This window comes from Nomascus leucogenys, chromosome 11, assembly GCF_006542625.1.
Source record: "Nomascus leucogenys isolate Asia chromosome 11, Asia_NLE_v1, whole genome shotgun sequence".
Classification (NCBI taxonomy): domain Eukaryota; kingdom Metazoa; phylum Chordata; class Mammalia; order Primates; family Hylobatidae; genus Nomascus; species Nomascus leucogenys.
The window spans coordinates 46,318,419-46,338,914 of NC_044391.1; the positions used below are offsets into that span (position 1 = coordinate 46,318,419).

The 20,496-nt window shown below is 40.1% G+C and overlaps 1 protein-coding gene across 2 annotated transcripts in view; it reads right to left on the reverse strand.

The window, feature by feature from the left end:
* The window catches only part of ZNF420 (zinc finger protein 420), a 47,218-nt gene extending 27,092 nt beyond the window's left edge, over positions 1-20,126 (reverse strand). The window contains exons 1-5 of one of the 2 annotated variants that reach the window (XM_030822284.1): positions 19,970-20,123; positions 18,146-18,189; positions 9,231-9,319; positions 7,262-7,388; positions 391-475 (exon numbers count right to left, since the gene is read on the reverse strand). Coding sequence is in view for 1 of the 2 variants with exons in the window: in XM_012510388.2 (XP_012365842.2) it covers positions 7,262-7,388; positions 9,231-9,239 (136 nt within the window). In the remaining variant the exon portion in view is untranslated. Of the gene's footprint in view, positions 1-390; positions 476-7,261; positions 7,389-9,230; positions 9,320-18,145; positions 18,190-19,969 lie in introns of both variants that reach the window. The other variant, XM_012510388.2, reaches the window with a different exon arrangement.
* Positions 20,127-20,496: the final 370 nt, after the last annotated feature.

Consider the following 20,496-nt stretch of genomic DNA (forward strand, 5'->3'; position numbering starts at 1 on the left):
ATAGTCAAGACATAAAGGTCAGAGAAAGAAAAACAAATCCAGCAAACCTTAAAGGAAAATGACAAGGGACTTTTCAGTCTTGACCTGGACTCTCAAAGAAAAGGAGAAAAAAAGTGCTATGGATAATTCATCATTACACAAGAGTCCCCATGGATACAAGAAACAGCAAAATTAGACCTGTTTCCCAGAAATTGGGGTTGTATGACACATAAGTGCTGGAAATATATGAAAGTATAAGATAAAAACCATGAGAAAGGGACCAGTTAAAAAAAAAGATCTGGGAGAGGGGGAGAACATCAAACACCTAGAAGTGAAACAATATAATCAATTACATTTAAATCTTTAAGAAAAAAATCTTAAAAGCAGCCAGAGAAAATACAGATTACTTACAAAAGGAATAACAATGAAACAGATGGCAGACTTCTCAAGAGCAACAATAGAAGCCAGAGGACAGTGGAATAATATCTTCAGAGTGCTGAGAAAAAAATAATTGTCAGTATAGAATTTTATACCTAGTTAAATCATCAGGCAAGAATGACAGTGAAACAAGGTTATTTTGCAACAATGACAAAAATAAACACTTAGAGCATTTATTAACAATAAGACAGGCCGGGGGTGGTAGCTCACACCTGTAATCCCAGCACTTTGGGAGGTGGAGGTGGGTGGATCACCTGAGGTCAGGAGTTCAAGACCAGCCTGGCCAACATGGCGAAACCCCGTCTCTACTAAAAATAAAAAAATTAGCTGGGCATGGTGGCAGGTGCCTGTAATCCCAGCTACTGGGGAGGCTGAGGTAGGAGAATTGCTTGAACCCAGGAAGCGGAGGTTGCAGTGAGCCGAGGTCACGCCACTGCACTACAGCCTGGGCAACAAGAACAAGACCCTATCTCAAAAAAAAAAAAGAAAAGAAAAAAGAAAAAAAAAAACCAATAAGCCTTCCCTAATGTATTTCATGATAAATAAAATATCCCAGAAGGTATAATGGAAGAGGAATAGCATACAAATAAAAGATAATTACATCAACAAATCCACAAGCAAACATTGCCATTATGAAACAAAAATAATGCCCATTTTGTACGTTAAAAAAAGAACAGAAGTAAAATACCAGACAACAATACCAGATTGGAGAAATAGATCAAAGTTAAAGCATTCCAATATCCTTTACGTTATCTTAAGGAAAGTTAGACATGAATTTTAGACTTCACTAAATTAAGTATGTATTTGTAAAGTGACACAAACAATAATGATAATAATTAAAGTACCAAAACAGGCAGAAATACCCCCAAAGTATTTAAATTCACCGGCAATGGCAGAAATGTTCTTCTGTTTTTCATCTACAAATCAACAAAGATATTTCTTTTTTTTTTTTTTTTTTTTTTTGAGACAGAGTCTTGCTCTATCGCCAGGCTGGAGTGCGGTGGTGCGATCTCAGCTCACTGCAACCTCCGCCTCCCAGGTTCAAGCGATTCTCCTGCCTCAGCCTCCTGAGTAGCTGGGATTACAAGCATGCGCCACCACACCTAGCTAATTTTTGTATATTTAGTAGAGATGGGATTTTATCATGTTGGCCAGGATGGTCTTGATCTCTTGACCTCGTGATCCTGCCCGCCTTAGCCTCCCAAAGTGCTGGGATTACTGGAGTGAGCCACCGTGCCTGGCCTCAACAAAGATATTTCTAAGTGATAATAGCCACTATTGATAAAGTATATAATAGGTATACATTGCTGGTATACTTCTGATAAGAATTCTGTGACAATAAAATATATATTTGACATACAGATGTCAATTTCTTATCTCTCCTTAGAACCTCAACTAATTGCCACAATGGTTACCAATTTATTTCACGGTAGATACTATTATTTATATGTCTGTTTTTCAACTTGCTGGCCTTGAAATCCTAGGGGTGGAGATAGAGCAAGTTTATTGCAAAGCAATATGGAAACCAAATATTGTATGTGGACTGAATAAATATGTTTTAGTATCCATCAAAATATATAATGTCCATTAAATATATAATTTTTCAGACACAATTACAATGAATAAAAACTATAAAATATCATTGACATTAAAAGGAATTAGGTACATATGATAAAATTTAAAGATAACTTCTAAAAATATATAAATACTGTATGTTTTCCAAATAAAACAAGGGGGATAATGGAGTTGCAAAAAATAAAACAAGATTGTATCCACCCTGATTAAGGAGGGAGAAATTTTTTAAGCCCATAAGATAAAAGGAGGAAACAAAAAGCATAAAATAGAGGATAAATAAATCCAAGTGTATTGGTAATAAATTAAATGCAGTGAACATTCAATTAAAAAAAATTCTCAGATAATACCACTGTGCAGTGGTTATCAAACATGGCTAAACATTTGAAAAACCTAGAAAATTTCAAAAAATAATGATACTTGTGTACCATGCCTGGAGATTATTATTTAATTGGTCTGGGGTGTGACCTGGGCTGTGGAATTTTTTAAAAGACCATAGCTATTTCTAAAGTACACACAAGTTTGGCAACCATTTCCATATTATTTCTGCACAATTCAATGGCTTTTAGTATACCCATTGAGTTGTGCAACAATCACAACAATCTAATTTTTAAACATTTTTTCACCCCCAAAATAAATGCTGTCTGTGCTCATTAGCAGTCACTTCTCATCTCCCCACTCCTCATTCTTCACCCGTTCTACCTCTTCCCCATCCCCAGTGCTGGGTAACCAGTAACCTACTTTCTGTCAGTATAGATTTGCCTGTTGAGGACATTTCATATAAATGCAATCATATAATATGCAGTGTCTGTATTTGGCTTCTTTCACTTGGCATGGGATGTAGTTGGGATGTTTGTCCCCTCCAAATCTCATGTTGATGTAATCTAATGTTGAATGTAATCCCCAGTGCCAAGAGATGGGGCTTGGTGGGAGGTGTCTGGATCATGGGGGTGGATCCCTCATGAATAGCTTCGTGCCATCTTTGTGGTAAAGAGTGAGTTCTTGGCCGGGTGCGGTGGCTCACGCCTGTAGTCTCAGCACTTTGGGAGGCCGAGGTGGGTGGATCACGAGGTCAAGAGTTTGAGACCAGTCTGGCCAACATGGTGAAATACATCTCTATTAAAAATACAAAAATTAGCTGGGTGTGGTGGCAAGTGCCTGTAATCCCAGCTGCTCAGGAGGCTGAGGCAGGAGAATCGCTTGAGCCCAGGAGGAAGTTGCAGTGAGCCGAGATCGGGCCATTGCACTCTAGCCTGGGCGACAGAGCAAGACTCCGTCGTGAGTTCTTACGCTATGAGTTCACGCGAGATCTTGTTGTTTAAAAGAGGCTGGAACTTCCTCCTCTCTCTCTTGCTCCCTCTCTTGCCAGTGACACACTGACTCCCCTTCCCTTCCACCATGACTAAAAGCTTCTTGGGCCTCACCAGAAGCCAAGCAGACACTAGTGCTATGCTTGTACAGCCTCCAGAAGCATAAGCTAAGTAAATCTCTTTTCATTATAAATTACTCAGCCTCAGGTATTTCTGTTTTTGTTTTTGTTTTGAGACAGAGTCTTGCTCCATCGCCCAGGCTGGAGTGCAGTGGCGAGATCTTGGCTCACTGCAAGCTCCGCCTCCCGGGTTCACGCCATTCTCCTGCCTCAGCCTCCCGAGTAGCTAGAACTACAGACGCCCTCTACCACGCCTGACTAATTTCTTTTTGTATTTTTAGTAGAGACGGGGCTTCACGGTGTTAGCCAGGAAGGTCTCGATCTCCTGACCTCCTTATCCGCCCACCTTGGCCTCCCAAAGTGCTGGGATTACAGGCGTGAGCCACCGCGCCCGGCCCAGCCTCAGGTATTTCTTTATAGCATGTTTCCAAGGTTCATCCATGTTAAAGCATGTATCAGAACTTCATTCCTTTTTATTGCTGAATAATATTTCGTTGTAAGAAAATACAACATTTTATCCATTCATTAGTTGATGGACATTTGGGTTGTTCCCACTTTTTGGCTATTGTGAATATCAAGATATAGTGCACTTCTGCCTCCAAATCTTGAGAATGCCTGGTACTGTCAAGCATCTTAATTTTTGCAATTTACAGCATGTGAAATAATTATATCATTGTGGTTTTAATTTGCTTTTTTTTTTTTTTTTGAGATGGAGTCTCCCTCTGTCGCCCAGGCTGGAGTGCAGTGGCACGATCTTGGCTCACTGCAACCTCCGCCTCCTAGGTTCAAGCGATTCTCCTGCCTCAGCCTCCCGAGTAGCTGGGATTACAAGTGCCTGCCACCACGCCCAGCTAATTTTTGTATTTTTAGTAGAGATGGGGCTTCCCCACGTTGGCCAGGCTGGTCTCGAACTCCTGGCCTCAAGTGATCCACCCGCCTCAGTCTCCCAAAGTGCTGGAATTACAGGCGTGAGCCACCACGCCAGCCTAATTTGCATTTTTTCCCCCTTGAACTGCCAATAGATATCTCTTATCAAATTTTTCAGTATTGTTATTTATCTTGTTCTTATCAATCTGTAGAAGTTTTTTCTATTCTGATACTAATTTCCTTGTTGTCTATATGCAGTGCAAGTATCTCTACCCAATTCATGGCTTGTCTTTTACTGTCTTTATAATGTCTTTTGATAGAGTAATTTTCATGTAGCCAAATTTATCAATCTTTTAATGATTATTTTTAAAAAGAACTAAATAGAACCTTTAAATTATCTATTTGGTTGTCTTTCAAATCTGTCCCTTTATGAAAATCTATTAGTCATCATTTTTGTTGTTTAATTTCTTTATTTCTTTAAACTATCACCACTAGCTTATAGCTACATCTAATCATTCTACTATGTAAAGATTTTGCCATGTAATATGTTGTTTCTTCAGATTACCTGTCACTCATCTGTGACCTATTTCTCTGTGGGTTTGATGATCTTTATGAGCTCACCTTTTGTTGATCTTAACTTATGAGAATTCTAAAGGCCTCTTACTTTCCTCTGGAGATTTGCAGTTGCTTTAGATGGGAGTCAGAAGGCACCACCCTAGAGAATAAAATTTCAGTCTTTTTTTTCCCATTGCCTAACAGTCTTTCTTATTACTCTAATATTCACTTTTCCCTAGACATAATGTTTCTCTGTTCCTCTTATGAAGTTAAAACCCACCCCAAGGCCTTTACACTGCTCTCCCAGATATGGCTTGACTCATGCCCTTACTTTAGTTAAGTTTTTGTTCAAATATTATTTCTTCAGAGAGGATTTTCCAAAATCTACCAATCTAAAATAGGCCATTCCAACCGCCCATTATTCTTTATTTGCCTACCTTTCTTTACCTTTATTTGTACTGCTTATCACTACCTGTTGTTATGTTTTTATTAAATGCATACATATGTATACACATACACACACATATACATATAATTTTGTTTCCTTATGTATTTTGTATTTCTCCCACAAGAAAGTGTTTCAGCAGAGTAAGAACCTTAACTAGACCATTATTTCCCCAATGGCTACTATAGTCCTTGGCAGAGAATAGGCCTTCAATAAACATATTTTGGATAAATGAATATATTAAAGAATAAAGATGGTAAGTCTAAATTTAAAGAAACAATCTGGAAAGGAATTGACTCCCAAGTTTACATAAAAGTGTTGTCACTGTGGAAGAGGAAGAGCCATTCTCTCTTTTGTTTTATTTTATTTTTTTGAGACCGTGTTTCGCTCTTCTTGTCCAGGCTGGAGTGCAATGGCACGATTTTGGCTCACCACAACCTCCGCCTCCCAGGTTCAAGCGATTCTCCTGCCTCAGCCTCCCGAGTAGCTGGGATTACAGGCATGTGCCACCATGCTTGGCTAATTTTTTGTATTTTTAGTAGAGACGGGGTTTCTCCATGTTGGTCAGGCTGGTCTCGAACTCCCGACCTCAGGTGATCCACCCGCCTCGGCCTCCTGAAGTGTTGGGATTACAGGCGTGAGCCACCGTGCCCAGCCCAAAGTTCTTAATATGTAATATTCAACTACCAAGCACATATAAGACTGCGCCCGGCCAACCATTTCCCTCTTTTGAAAGTGGGAAGAATTATAACAAAAGACCAACAGGGAAAGGAGGCAGTAGAAATTAGGTAAGAGTCTTTAGGAAGATCATGGTGAAAAACCCTTGCTTTTCTCCTCAAGTCATAGGTTTTTTTTTCCACAGAACTTGGGTCCTCTAGGGACATGTATTAATCATTGACTTCCTAAAGTCTTCAGAGGAGAAAGGAAGGAAGAGGCAAGAGACAGTTTATTCCAGCACAAGGAATAAAGTTATCATCTAGGTTGGAAAATCACTTATTAAAGTTGTAATTGATATGGATTTTGTTTCATATAAAAATACTACAGAAGAAAACAATAAAGTTTCTTAGACAATCACAGGTTCCCCCTCAACTATTTTACAATAAAAGATGATTCTAGCATATTCATTCAACGTCCAATGCAAAGTTCTTTTTTTTTTTTTTTTTTTTTTTTTGAGATGGAGTCTCGCTCTGTCACCCAGGCTGGAGTACAGTGACATGATCTCAGCTCACTGCAACCTCCACCTCACGGGTTCAAGTGATTCTCCTCCCTCAATCTCCTGAGTAACTGGGATTATAGGCACACACCACCATGCCCAGCTAAATTTTTGTATTTTTAGTGGAGATGGAGTTTCGCCATGTTGGCCAGGCTAGTCTTGAACTCCTGACCTCAGGTGATCTACACACCTTGGCCTCCTAAAGTGCTGGGATTACAGGCGTGAGCCACCGAGCCCAGCCCAAAGTTCTTAATATGTAATATTCAACTACCAAGCACACATAAGACAATGTGTTTGTTCTAATTAATGGGTTACGTTCATTTGAGTTGTTGGTGAAATGCATTGATCCACTCTATCACTATATAAATGATGTAAACTCTTTTATCAGAAAAAACATACATCTCTGCATCTATTTTTTAAATCTGTGACTGGGCCTGTGAATTATTTAGAGCTCCTTTAGCAGATCTAAAGTGTAACAATGTATAGGCTGTTTTATCTGCCAATATTCCAAGTATCCCAAACTTCAAATTTAGCCCTTTGATCATCAAGGAAGATGGTATTAGAAGGCATTGGTAAGGCTTTTTGAAGGATGGAAAAGATAAAGGTGCCCTCAGAAACCATGTCTACTTCCAGTAATTTCAAACTCCTCCTTTGAAAAGAATAAGAAATTCAGTTAATTAGTTAAAAAGGAACCTTGAGATAACAGCAGAGAAAGCAGCCATTCCAAAGGTAGATCCTGAAATATGAAGGCCAGATTCCTTACCTAGTGATACCAAGTTGCTATAGTTCTCCAACATCACATCTCTATACAAATCTCTCTGAGCAGAGTCCAGGCATTCCCACTCTTCCTGAGAGAAGTCAATGGCAACATCCCTGAACATCACTAATTTCTGAAACAACAAACAAAATGTCAGTTTTGGAAATTAAAAAAATGCTCTTTTTTTTTTTTTTTTTTTGAGATGGAGTCTTGCTCCGTCACCCAGGCTGAAGTGCAGTGGCACAATCTTGGCACACTACAACCTCTGCCTCCCAGGTTCAAGCAATTCTCCTGCCTCAGCCTCCTGAGTAGCTGGGATTACAGGCACCTGCCACTGTGCCGAGCTAATTTTTGTATTTTTAGTAGAAATAAGGTTTCATCAGCTTGGCCAGGCTAGTCTCGAACTCCTGACCTTGTGATTTGCCCGCCTTGGCCTCCTAAAGTGCTGGGATTACAGGCATGAGCCACCGTGCCCGGCCAAAAAAATACTTTTTCAATGGAGAGGGAGATGAAGGGGAACCCTCCACAAAGGAAGCAACAGAGCACATGGGCTGAAAAGTACAACTATGTTCCTGATTATTCCTATTGCTATAGTTTTGTTGTTGTTTTGGAGACAGGGTCTCACTCTGTCACCCAGGCTGGAGAGCAGTGGCGCCATCATAGCTCACTGCAGCCTCGAACTCCTGGGCTTAAGTGATCCTGTCTCATTCTCCTGAGTAGTTGAGACCGCAGTACGTGCCACTGTGTCCTGATAATTTTCAAATTTTTTTGTAGAGACAGGGGTCTTGTTATGTTGCCCAGGCTAGTCTTGAATTCCTGGCCTAAGAGACCCTCCTGCTTAGGCCTCCCAAAGTGCTGGGATTATAGGTGTGAGCCACTGCACCTGGCCTGCTATACATGTTTTCTGCATATAGAACATCTTACTTTACAGATAAGTCTGGGAATAAAGTAAATGCAATGTCCCAATTAAAAGAAGTAGCATACACAAGCATTCTATACAATATGTATATTGTGTATTATACATTCTCAATAAATGTAAGTTTCTCTCTTCACTATTTAAGGAATAAACAAAATAACTGGGAAAATTTTTCTGTAAAACCTTATAAAATAAGATTTGTACAAAATTAAAGAATTTATTGAAGCTCCAGATTCACCGTTAGATCAGAGTACTATATCATAAACATTTTCCTTGTCATCAATAATTTAGTAAATATTTTATAGGCTATGGAATAGCTCCATATAATAAATATATCTGACTTAATAAGTGCTCATATTTGCTAACATTTTAGGTTGTAAAAATCTTGTAAGTATTTCTTGGTTCTCAGAGTTTATTATTCTTAACAACTGCTGGTGAATGATCATCTTCACTATGATCACATTTACCATTCATCCGTAAATGTAACTTTTCATCATTCTAAATAATAGAAAGGTGAAAAAATCCAAATTTATACATTAAAGACCAGCACATAATGTCGAATTTCAAACTGATCCATATTAAATTATATGTTCCTCGGGAAGATCCCTGATCTCTCTGTATTCAGTCCCTAATCATCTTCCTAATCTTAAAAACTCATAAAGCATGAGCTCTTGCCACATATTGAGAGTGATCCCAGTCAAGACCAACTCCTGTCTTGTCTACCTGGGAACTCAGATCTAAAGAGAAGTTCAAAAGGTTTTCATGTGTGGTGCCATTTAACATCCTCCTCCACCTTATGAAATCAGGGAACTCTGTTTTTGTTAGATCAGTGTTCCTAGTCAAAGATGCTGAACGGATTGTTGAGTAAGTATGTGACTAAAGGTTAGATTATAAAGACACACTTAGGGAAGACACTATCACTTATCAGAATGGGACAAACTGAGGAGCATATTCCTGAGTGAGGTCAGTTAGGAATGAAGCTTCAGGAATAAGGAATACAAACACACACATACTCTGTAAAAAAGTAAGTGAAGAGAGCACAAAGAAACTCCAATTTACCCGAGCCATGGTTTTTAGAGCTGTAAGAAATGATCAGTCCTCTTCTGGGTTCCTATCTTAGGAAAGCACAGAGTCTGGAGAATGCAGAGCTACGGAGGAGAAAGCAGAACCGTGAGACCAGGTGTTTTGCAAAGTAACAAATGATTCAGTCAGAATTATCTTTGTTGTTGTTTTCTTCCTGTTTCTCTCACCCCCAAAACACACACTAAGGGGGACAGATATATGTTGTGGTTCTTAACTTGATCAAACTCAATGCTTTCTACATACAAAAAGAAAATATAACAACATCTCTACCGCTTCTGAAATGAAACTCATAGGTAATAACAACACATCTATAGATGTCAAAAATGGAGATAATGAACAACTTAATATTTCAATATATTTATGATCATACACAACTACATTAGAAGGCACAAATAATTAAATGCTTATGCTTACAATTACTTATAATGAAGAAATTTAGACTTATAAAATGACAATATGTAACTATTGTTGACACCTTTTATATTTGACATTTTGAAATAAAGGTTAAATATATGTGTGTTCATGTGTACGTATAGAATAAATAGAAATGCATTATCTATAAGTGGAGGTTTCTATACATATTTGCTATGGGCAAGACAAATATCACAATTAGCATTGCATCAATACTGTAACTTTTTGAAATGGTTAAAAAAAATCTCAGTAAATTTCTTTGTTTTTTGTTTTTTTTTTTTTGAGACGGAGTCCCTCTCTGTCGCCCAGGCTGGAGTGCAGTGGCGCAATCTCGGCTCACTGCAAGCTCCGCCTCCCGGGTTCACGCCATTCTCCCGCCTCAGCCTCCCGAGTAGCTGGGACTACAGGCGCCCGCCACTGCGCCCAGCTAATTTTTTGTATTTTTAGTAGAGACGGGGTTTCACCGTGGTCTCGATCTCCTGACCTCGTGATCCGCCCGCCTCAGCCTCCCAAAGTGCTGGGATTACAGGCGTGAGCCACCGCGCCCGGCCTCAGTAAATTTCTTAAGCAAAGTACAGCCTTTTTCTCAATCAAATCATGGTTGCATTCCTGGAAGATACAGTTAATAGTAAAACTTATCCAATAATAGGAAAGTAGATAAATTCAGCAAATTGAAAAAGTCATGCACAAAATGCATTATGTAAGAGATTCCAGACCCGGATAATTATAAACACATTTTTTCCAGGTATGGTTCTCAATTTTGCAAATCACAGGCAATTTTTTGTTATGCACTGATGGACAACTAAATCATAAGTTGGCAAACTACTGTCTAGCAACTAGTTTTGTAAATAAAGTTTTACTGGAATACGTCCATACTCATTCAGTTATGTAGTGCCTTTGGCTACTTTCACACTGCAGCAGCAGAGCTGAAGAGTTGCAACAGAGACCATGTGGCCCGCAAAGCCATGTGAAATGTCTAGCCCTTTACAGAAAAAGTTGGGTAATCTCTAACCTAGATCCGGGACCTCACTCCTTCAAAAGCTAGAAATCGGCCGGGTGCAGTGGCTCACGCCTGTAAGCCCAGCTCTTTGGGAAGCCAAGGCGGGCGGATAATGAAGTCAGGAGATCAAGACCATCCTGGCTAACATGGTGAAACTCCGTCTTTACTAAAAATACAAAATAATAATTAGCTGGGCGTGGTGGCGGGCGCCTGTAGTTCCAGCAACTCGGCAGGCTGAGGCAGGAGACTGGCGTGAACCCGGGAGGCGGAGCTTGCAGTGAGCCGAGATCGCGCCACTGCACTCCAGCCTGGGCGACAGAGCAAGACTCCGTCTCAAACAAACAAAAAAGCTAGAAGTCTTTACCCTCAACCCAGTTACTTTAACATTCAACAGTACCTAGATATATTTCCAAAACACCCTCTAGGGAGAATAACTGCCTCTGCAGAGAATCATTGATATAGGTACTCAATACATTTTTAATTGAAAATTCGACTTCTTCAGCATATAGATTTCTGCAAGAGATACTTGTGCCCATCCTAACAACCTAAAAATAATTCAGATAAGATGAAAAATCATAATTTCTTTTAAATTCATCAGAGAGCTGAGGGCACAAATTTAAAAGACCTAAACTCCAAAAAAGTGCAAAGCTCTTTATTTTTAATTTTTTTTTTTTTTTTTTGAGACGGGGTCTCACTCTGTCAACCAAGCTGGAGTGCAGCGGCATGATCATAGCTTACTGTAACCTTGAACCCCTAGGCTCAAGTAATCCTCCCACCTCAGCCTTCGAAGTAGCTAGGACTGCAGGCATGTGCCATCATACCCAGCTAATTTTTACTTTTTTTGTTGGGATGGGGTTTTGCTACATTGCCCAGGCTGGTCTTGAACTCCTGGCCTCAAGCAATCCTCCTGCCTCAGCCTCCCAAAGTGATGGGATTATAGGTATGAGCCACCACAAGTGGCCCTAAGCTCTTCTTAAGAGCCACATATGGATGCTCCCATCTATGGCAGAGCTCAAACTAAATTGTATTAATAAGAGTTCAACCATTCCGATAAAAAGACAGTATCAAGACAAAATAAAAACACAAGTTCCAACTACATGCTCTTTACAAGAAGCACATTTTAAATATAAAGATGGGCTAAAAGTAAAATGGGAAGATACACCATACAAACTCTAATCACAAGAAAGCTTGTATGCCTATATTAGTATAAGACAAAATAGACTTCAAGATAAAGAGAAATACTAGCAATAAGGAGGATCAACTCATCAAGAAGATAGCAATCCAGATGTAGAGATTTAACAACAAAGCTTCAAAATATGTGAAGCAAAAATGGACAGAACTAAAGGAAGAAAGAGACAAACCCACAATCAGAGTTGGGAATTTTAAAATCTTTTGCTCAGTAACTGACAGAACAAGTAGACAATAAAATCGATAACAATATAGAGGATTTATACACCACTATAACAAGTACCTTAGCCAAGTTAATATATATTAGTAGAATACCACACCCACTTACCAAAAGCTAAGCTGGGCTGAAGAGAACTGAGCTGCAAGGTGTTGGAATAAGTGATTAACACAACCAGCCTTTAATCACTTAGTAGTCACTTAATTTAAGAGGCTAACCCAGAGAAAGCGCTGAGTACTCCCCTGTTTCACTCCCCCAACCCAAATCATGAAACATCACCTGGAGAGGGTCAGAGAGGGTCAGGCAGATCAGTGCAAATGTGGATCAGTGCAGAAGTGAGTCATCTCACTGCTAAGGGAATGCAGAACAAAAAGTTCCTGTCATTCATTTTATGAACTGGGACCAGGGGACAAGAAGACAAGGGAAGGGCTAAGAGTGAAAAAGTAGTGAGGCCTGGCCGGGCACGGTAGCTCATGCCTGTAAGCAACTCCAGCACTTGGGGAGGCCTAGGCAGGAAGATTGCTTGAAGACAGAAGTTTGAGACCAGCCTAGGCAACATAACAACAATCTGTCTCTACAAAATAATAATAATAATAATAAAACATCAGCCAGGCATTGTGGTGCAAACCTGTAGTCCTAGCTACTTGGGAGGCTGAGGCAGGAGGATTGCTTGAACTGTCCAGGAGTTCAAGGCTGCAATGAGCTATGATCACGCCACTACACTCCAGTCTGGGCGACAGAGCAATACCCTGTCTCCAAAAATATGTTAAAAAAAAAAAAAAGAAAAGAAAGAAAAAAGAAATAAAGAAAAAAATTAAAACTACTGAGTACTAAGAGTGGGAAAAAAAGTGTCTTCAAGGTTTCCCCTCTCCCCTAGATTAGGATGTCCTCTTGGCAGAGGCACCTGATAAAGAGGCCTCCTAATGGAGGTGACTGGGTTAGGAATGTAAACACACACAGCATGGCTGGTCTGGGAGGCCTGAGTCCTGCACTGCAACTCCCTTTAGAGACTACAATGCACTAGATGTGCACCAAGTCTGCTGTGGGGAGGCCAGCTTTCCCCTGTGTGGCCTGCCAGGAATGACCTGGTGGAGCCTGAGAGCCCACACATAGAATTTTAGCAAGAGTCAGACTCTTCATTAACAACTGCGTATGGAAAGGTCATCAAAATAAACCAGATGCTGGGTCATAAAACAAGTAACAGCAAATATTTTAAAAACTGAATTATACAGAGAATATACTGTGGTCAGTGTCCACATATTATTAAATTACAAACTAGTAACAAGAATCTCCAAATATTTGGAAATTAAACATACTTCTAAATAACCCATGCAAAAAGACATTGAAAAATATGCTGAACTGAGTGACAATGGAAACACACTTATCAGATTCTGTGAGCTGCAACAAAAGCAGTATTTAGAGGAAAATTAATAGTGTCAAATGCTTATGTTAGAAAAATGATTTAGGCCGCCACCTTAGGAAGGTGGAAAAAGAAGAGCAAATGAAGCCGAAAGTAAGAAGAAAAGAATAAAAATAAGCACAAAATGCACAATATAAAGTAGATTACAATAGAGAATATCAACAAACTCAAAAATCGATTCTTTCAAAAGATTAATACAGTTTATAAACCCCTACCAAGTTTTCAAGAAAAAATATTACCAAAGTGGAGACTGCCCCACAGATTTTTTAAAGCTTTAATTAAAAAAGATAACACAATTCTATGCCAATAATTTTGGCAATTTCAACAATATAGACAAATTCCTTAAAACAAAAATTGCCAAAATTCACACAAGAAAAAACAGAAATAAAAATCATCCCATGGATATTAAAGAAACTGAATGTGTACAAACAAACAAATAAACTGTCCACAGAGAAGCCCAGATGGCTTTACCAGTAAATTCTACTAATATTTAAGGCAGATATAATACTATTCTTTCACAAGCATTTTCAGAAAATAGAAAAAGGAGATAGCACTCTGTTCTACATTTTGAGGCCAAATAACCATAATACTAAAACCTCACAAAGATATTACGTGAAAAAAAATTACAGCTCAATAGCCTCTAGGAAGACAGACATACAACAAAGTTATAAAGTATTACCAATCAAATCTATGTGACTTTGGAACCACAAGTATGTTTTCTATAACTATAATCACAAAATTAAATCAAAATGAAAAAAAATCTCTAAGAACCAAAAGCAAAATGAAACAAACTTATCTGTGCATAAAGCTGGAAGGTTAAACATATAAAGGAAGTGATTATTTTCAGGAACTTTAAAATATAGTCATTTGACATTAGACCCAATATAACCCCCAAACAAAATAACTATAAACTGTTTTTCAAAGTTGTCTTAAGAGTTTATGTTATAACTTTATGAAGTTATGTCTTAGAGTTTTTCAGTAGTTATACTGTTATTAATAATATTGGCATTGTTAGTCTAAAACTAATACATGTATATAACCTGAAATGATTATACACACACATATATCAGTGAGAATCTTAATATCATTAATCATTACGAATTAAGATTTTTTTCAGATTATAAAAGAAACACAAATATAAAATCAAAGATAGTAAGAAAAACTCTATAATCTTAATTCAATTGGAAATATCAGTATACACTCAGGATTTTTTTCTCCTTCTAAAAAATTTGTATTTCACCAGCTCTGTTAAGGCTATAAGCAATGACAACTAAGAGCAATGAGAGTTCCTACTATCCTGGTTGTGACTTCTTAAAAGCACTTCTTATAAAAGGAACCAGGGCCCCATAAAGAAGTGGCTGATTTTATGTTTGGGAGAGGAAATTGTACAAAATGAGCCTAGAATACTCTATCAGAACAGAAAGTCTGGAATCTGCCAAAGACTACTGGGGTCATGTCAAAAAGAATAAAAAGGAGTCCAAAAGCAGACAAATCAGAGAGGGTAAACCTTCCACTTGCCATACATGGAACAATGTGAGCATTAATAAGAACAGTTATTGTTACAGACTGAAACATAACAGATATGTTTTAATACACAAGTTAATAATAATAGTTTAAAAGAAAACCACAGAATAAGCTTTGAAAGATGCTGAAAAATAATAAGAGAAAAACCAATCTTTTATTCTAGTTTTTCTTTTTCATAAACTATTCTTCAGGTAACCAAGACATTGAGAAAGGATGGCTCCCTTTATAGATATATTCCAGCTAATAAATGCAGAAGAATTAGAATATCATTCTGTAACCCCTGATAAAATAACATATTCACATAAAGATGTCAATAGCTGGCTGTTAACATCACATAAAGGAAAACAACCAGATACTATGCACTACTTCAGAGAAGTGCACATCACTGTGTATGATGGATTAGTAAAATTTAAAAAAAAAAGCAAAAACGGGGCCAGGTGTGGTGGCTCACGCCTGTAATCCTAGCACTTTCGGAGGCAGAGGTGGGCGGATCACGAGGTCAGGAGATTGAGACCATCCTGGCCAACATGGTGAAACCCTGTCTCTACTAAAATACAAAAAATTAGCTGGGCATGGTGGCGCGTGCCTGTAGCCCCAGCTACTATAGAGGGAAGAAGGAAGCAGGTAGAGGGGACAGAAATGGACACCAGACTTCTTCAAATTCATCTTATTCTGTAATTTTGATTTTGGATATATGTTATGTAATTTTAAAACAAAATTAAATCATAGTGGGAGAAAAGCAATCCCTAAACATGAAAAGCAATATAAAACAAATGAGCCTAACTGCATTTCCAGCTGGCAGCTTAACCATATGAGAAGTGTTATTTTAGATGACTTTTAAACACAGTTATTTGATTATAGATCCCTAGTGGGCTATATCCTATCAAACTCCAAGAGGACTTTATGTTGTTTTTCTATATTCATATGGTTGGTAAAAATATTGGTATTGTTATTTTGAAACTCTTTGTCTCAGTCCAAAAGAAGGCAGAAAAGGGAGAACAGGAAATAAAGAACAGATGGGATAAATATAAAACAAATGGCAAAATGATGGATTTGAACCAAACCATATCAATAATCACACTAAATATAAATGGACTACATACTCCAATTAAAAGATGGAGATTGCTGGTTGGGTGTGGTTGTTCACACCTGTAATCCCAGAAATTTGGGAGGCTGAGGCAGGCAGATCACCTGAGTTCAGAAGTTTGAGACCAGCCTGGCCAACATGGCAAAACCCCGTCTCTACTAAAGTACAAAAACATTAGCTGGGTGTGGTGGTGTGTGCTTGTAATCCCAGCTACTTGGGAGGCTGAGGCAGGAGAATCACTTGAACACAGGAGGTGGAGGTGGCAGTGAGCCAAGATCGCGCCACTGCACTCCAGCCTGGGTGACAGAGTGAGACTGTGTCTCAAAAACAAAAACAAACAAACAAAAAAAACCAATTACATGCTGCCTATAAGAAATGCACTTGAAATGTCAAAACACAAACAGGTTAAAAGAAAAAGGATAGAAAAAGATACACAATGCTAATATTAATGAAAAGAAAGCTGGAATGGCTACATTAAATATCAAGCAAAGTAGATGTTTGGAGCAAAGAATATTATGAGGGATAAGGAAGACCATTTCCTAATGATAAAGAGGTCAATTCACCAGTAGGATGTAAAAATCTAAAACCTTTATATACCTAATAACACAGCATCAAAATACATGAAGCAGGCCAGGAGCAGTGGCTCACACCTGTACTCCCTGCACTTTGGGAGGCCAAGGTGGGCAGATCACCTGAGGTCAGAAGTTCAAGACCAGCCTGGCGAATATGGTGAAACCCCATCTCTGCTAAAAAAAAAAAAAAAAAAAGAAAAAAATTAGCTGGGCATGGTCGTGCCCACCTATAATCCCAGCTACTCGGGAGGCTGAGGTAGGAGAATCGCTTGAACCTGGGAGGTGGAGGTTGCAGTGAGCCAAGATCGTGCCACTGCACTCCAGCCTGGGTGGACTCTGTCTCAAAAAAAAAAAAATAAATAAATACATGAAGCAGAAACTGACAAGGAGAAAAATCCAACAAAGAAAAAATCAGTAAAGATATGGAACATTTAAAAAATACTATCAACCTACCTGACCTAGTTGACATTTATAGAACACTCCACCCAACAACCACAGAATATAGTCTTTTCAAGTGTACATGGAACATTTACTAAGATGCATCAAATTCTGGGTCATAAAACAAATCTTAATAAATTTAAAAGGATCCAAATCATACAAAGTATATTCTGTGAACATAATGTAACGAAATTAGAAATCAGTAACAAAAGATCTCTGGAAGATCCTCAAAATATTTGAAAACACAACACATCAAAATAACCTGTAAGTCAAGAAATCAAAAGAGCAAATTAGAAAGGATTTTGAACTGAAGGTAGAATAAATGAAACAAGATTGGAAAGTGATCGCTTTTTTTTTTTTTTTGAGACAGAGTCTCGCTCTGTCGCCCAGGCTGGAGTGCAGTGGCGCGATTTCGGCTCACTGCAAGCTCTGCCTCCCAGGTTCACGCCCTTCTCCTCCCTCAGCCTCCCGAGTAGCTGGGACTATATGCGCCCGCCACCAGGACCAGCTAATTTTTTTTTTTTTTTTTTTAAGTACAGACGGGGTTTCACCTTTTTAGCCCGGATGGGTTCGATCTCCTAACCTCGTTCTGTCCGCCTTGGCCTCCCAAAGTGCTGGGATTACAGGCGTGAGCCACCACACCCGGCCGTGATCGTTTTTAAGCTAGGCATATTCATTATACTTTTGTGTACATTTGCAACTTTCCATAAAAAGCTAAAAAAAGTTAAAAAATCAAAATGGCGCTGTATCAGAAATAACACAATAGAGCTCTTTCCCTTTTTAAATAATACAATAGAGCTATTTCTCTCTTCCCCTTTTTAAATCCATGAGTCTCAAATCCATTCTTCCTAAATTTAACCACTATTGGGGAAGCATCTATCCCGATTAATGGCACATTTTCTTTGCTCTCAATCTACCAAAAATTGCCTTGCCCCTCTATCATTTGAGAAGGCAGGAAATTTCAAAAAGAAAACAAAAATGTCTATGTCCTGTAATAACAAAGGTATTTCTAGGAACAAAGAGGAAATACTCACCTTGGACATTGCTACTGAAACAGCCATTCTTTCTCCTCTGGGCTCTACTCTCAGAAAAAGAAAAATGGAATGAGATATTAGGCCTTTCTTGGGGAATATACTAAATTATAACATATCCTCTTCCTCCATCCTTTTAATCTCATTTAACATAAAGAAAAGTCAGAAGAAGACTAGAAAAGGTCTTCTACCTTCTGTATCAGAAAGAAGGGCCAGGTCACAGCTGTCTTGGGCTTGAATTTATTTCTGGATTCAAAGCTGTACACTGGAGACAGCCCTGCAATGGGGTGCTTCAGGTTCAGAACTGGGTGGCTGTCTCCTAAAGCACTCCCTCTTAAACTATTCCCACTCCTAGAATCCCATTATATTTCCAGTGGCCTATTTATTTATTTATTTATTTTGAGAATGAGTTTCACTCTTGTTGCCCAGGCTGGAGTGCAGTGGCTTCATCTTGGCTCACTGCAACCTCCGCCTCCCGGGTTCAAGCAATTCTGCCTCAGCCTCCTAAGTAGCTGGGATTACAGGCATGCGCCACCACGCCCGGTTAATTTTGTATTTTTAGTAGAGACAGGGTTTCACCATGTTGGTCAGGCTGGTCTCGAACTCCTGACCTCAGGTGATCCACCCGCCTCTGCCTCCCAAAGCGCTGGGATTACAGATGTGAGCCACCGCGCACAGGATCCGGTGGCTGTCTTGAAGGTATTATCAGCCCTAAAATTCTCATCCCAAGACCGGGTCTGTGGCTTGCAAATACCTCCCATTCTTCACTCAGGTGTCCAAATGTCTGACTTCCTTACTTCTTGCCACTTCCCTGCACCCAATCCCCTTAAGGTTATAAGGCAAGAGGACGCAGGGAAGAAGTCGTGAGCCATAACTACATGTCCCAAGGTGAACCGAGGATGGATACAGAAATGAAGCAATACAGGCCATGGATGAAAGGGCAGCCACTGTGGTCAAAACAAAAAGTCCTTAAGTCCTCAGAGCCACATGGGAGGAGCACAGAGCCACATTGGACTCATAATCCATAGGCAGACCTCAGCCCCAAATGAACCCCAGAAACACCAAAAAGAAATTTACTTCTGTACTGGACTAAACCCCCATAAGGTCACAGAATATACAGATGGCCACATAAAGTCACACATAATCACATTTCCACAGCTAGAGGCACAATCACCCAATTATACTACATTGTTAGACCACCTCGTCTCAAACAAAATCCCATTAAGTACAAGGCATATAATTACATCCAAGCACCTTGTCAGAGACACATACCGCTAAAAACACCCTTTCAAAGCTGCAATTTTAGTCTCTTTACACAGTCATGAAAACAGCACACACAACTCCACAGTCACACACAATCAGTCACCCAACCAAGTACGAGATCAGGGAAACACGCGGTAACAAACACCGTGTCACGGCAACACTGTCACACACCTTAAATTTACTGGCAAATCCGTCCCACGATATCAGGTTTATACACAACCTCAAAGTGACACAAGCACATCCAAACACTCTTGTCACAACTGTCACACACTTCATAGTCACAGGCAAACCCCAATTATACACGCGGCACACACACAATCACAGTCACATAAGTATATCCCAGCCAGGTAGGCAAACAGTCACAAACACGCTCAGAGTCACAACTCACACTCACACAAATGCTCATACACAAAACCACAGCCACACACGTCCAGTCGTGTATGCACAGGCAGTCGCCAATACCAGGCAGGCTGTAGCCTGCACACAAAACCGGAGACACGGCCACACGAGTAACCCCAGCGACGCTTTCTCCGCGCGTGTCCGCTCTGGAACGGACACTCCTACCTTGACAGAGGTGCAGTTCAGGGTGCAAGATCTGGCGCCCGGGTTCCAAGCCCAATTTCAGGTTCGCCAGCCCAGCAAGTGCGGAGCCAAGCTCCTCCACAGACGCGGCCCTCTCCCCACGCGATGCCTCCAAATCTCGCAAACTAACGGAAATGAAGCCACGCTTCCGGCGCGGTGCCTCTGGGAAATGTAGTCCGGTGATCCGGACGCGGTGCCTCTGGGAAATGTAGTCCAGCGCTTGGCTGGCCGGCCAGAAAGCCAGGAGGCCCGGGCCGCTCACCCTTTGGGGGCTCGTGGGCTCGGGCTGTGGAACCTGCTTGTCCCGCCTGCAGCGCCCCGGAGGTTTCTGGGAGTGCCCGCCCGCCCGCGCTCAATGCGCAGGCGTCAGGCGCTCAGGGCCTGCGAGAGCGAGCTCTGAGTCGTCCCAGGGTCTATCCCTGGCAGGAGAGTGGGTGGGACCCGCCGGCCAGGCAGGTGCGGGGAGGAGCTGGGGCCGGTGCGGGGACCCGCCGGAACCTCGGATTTGC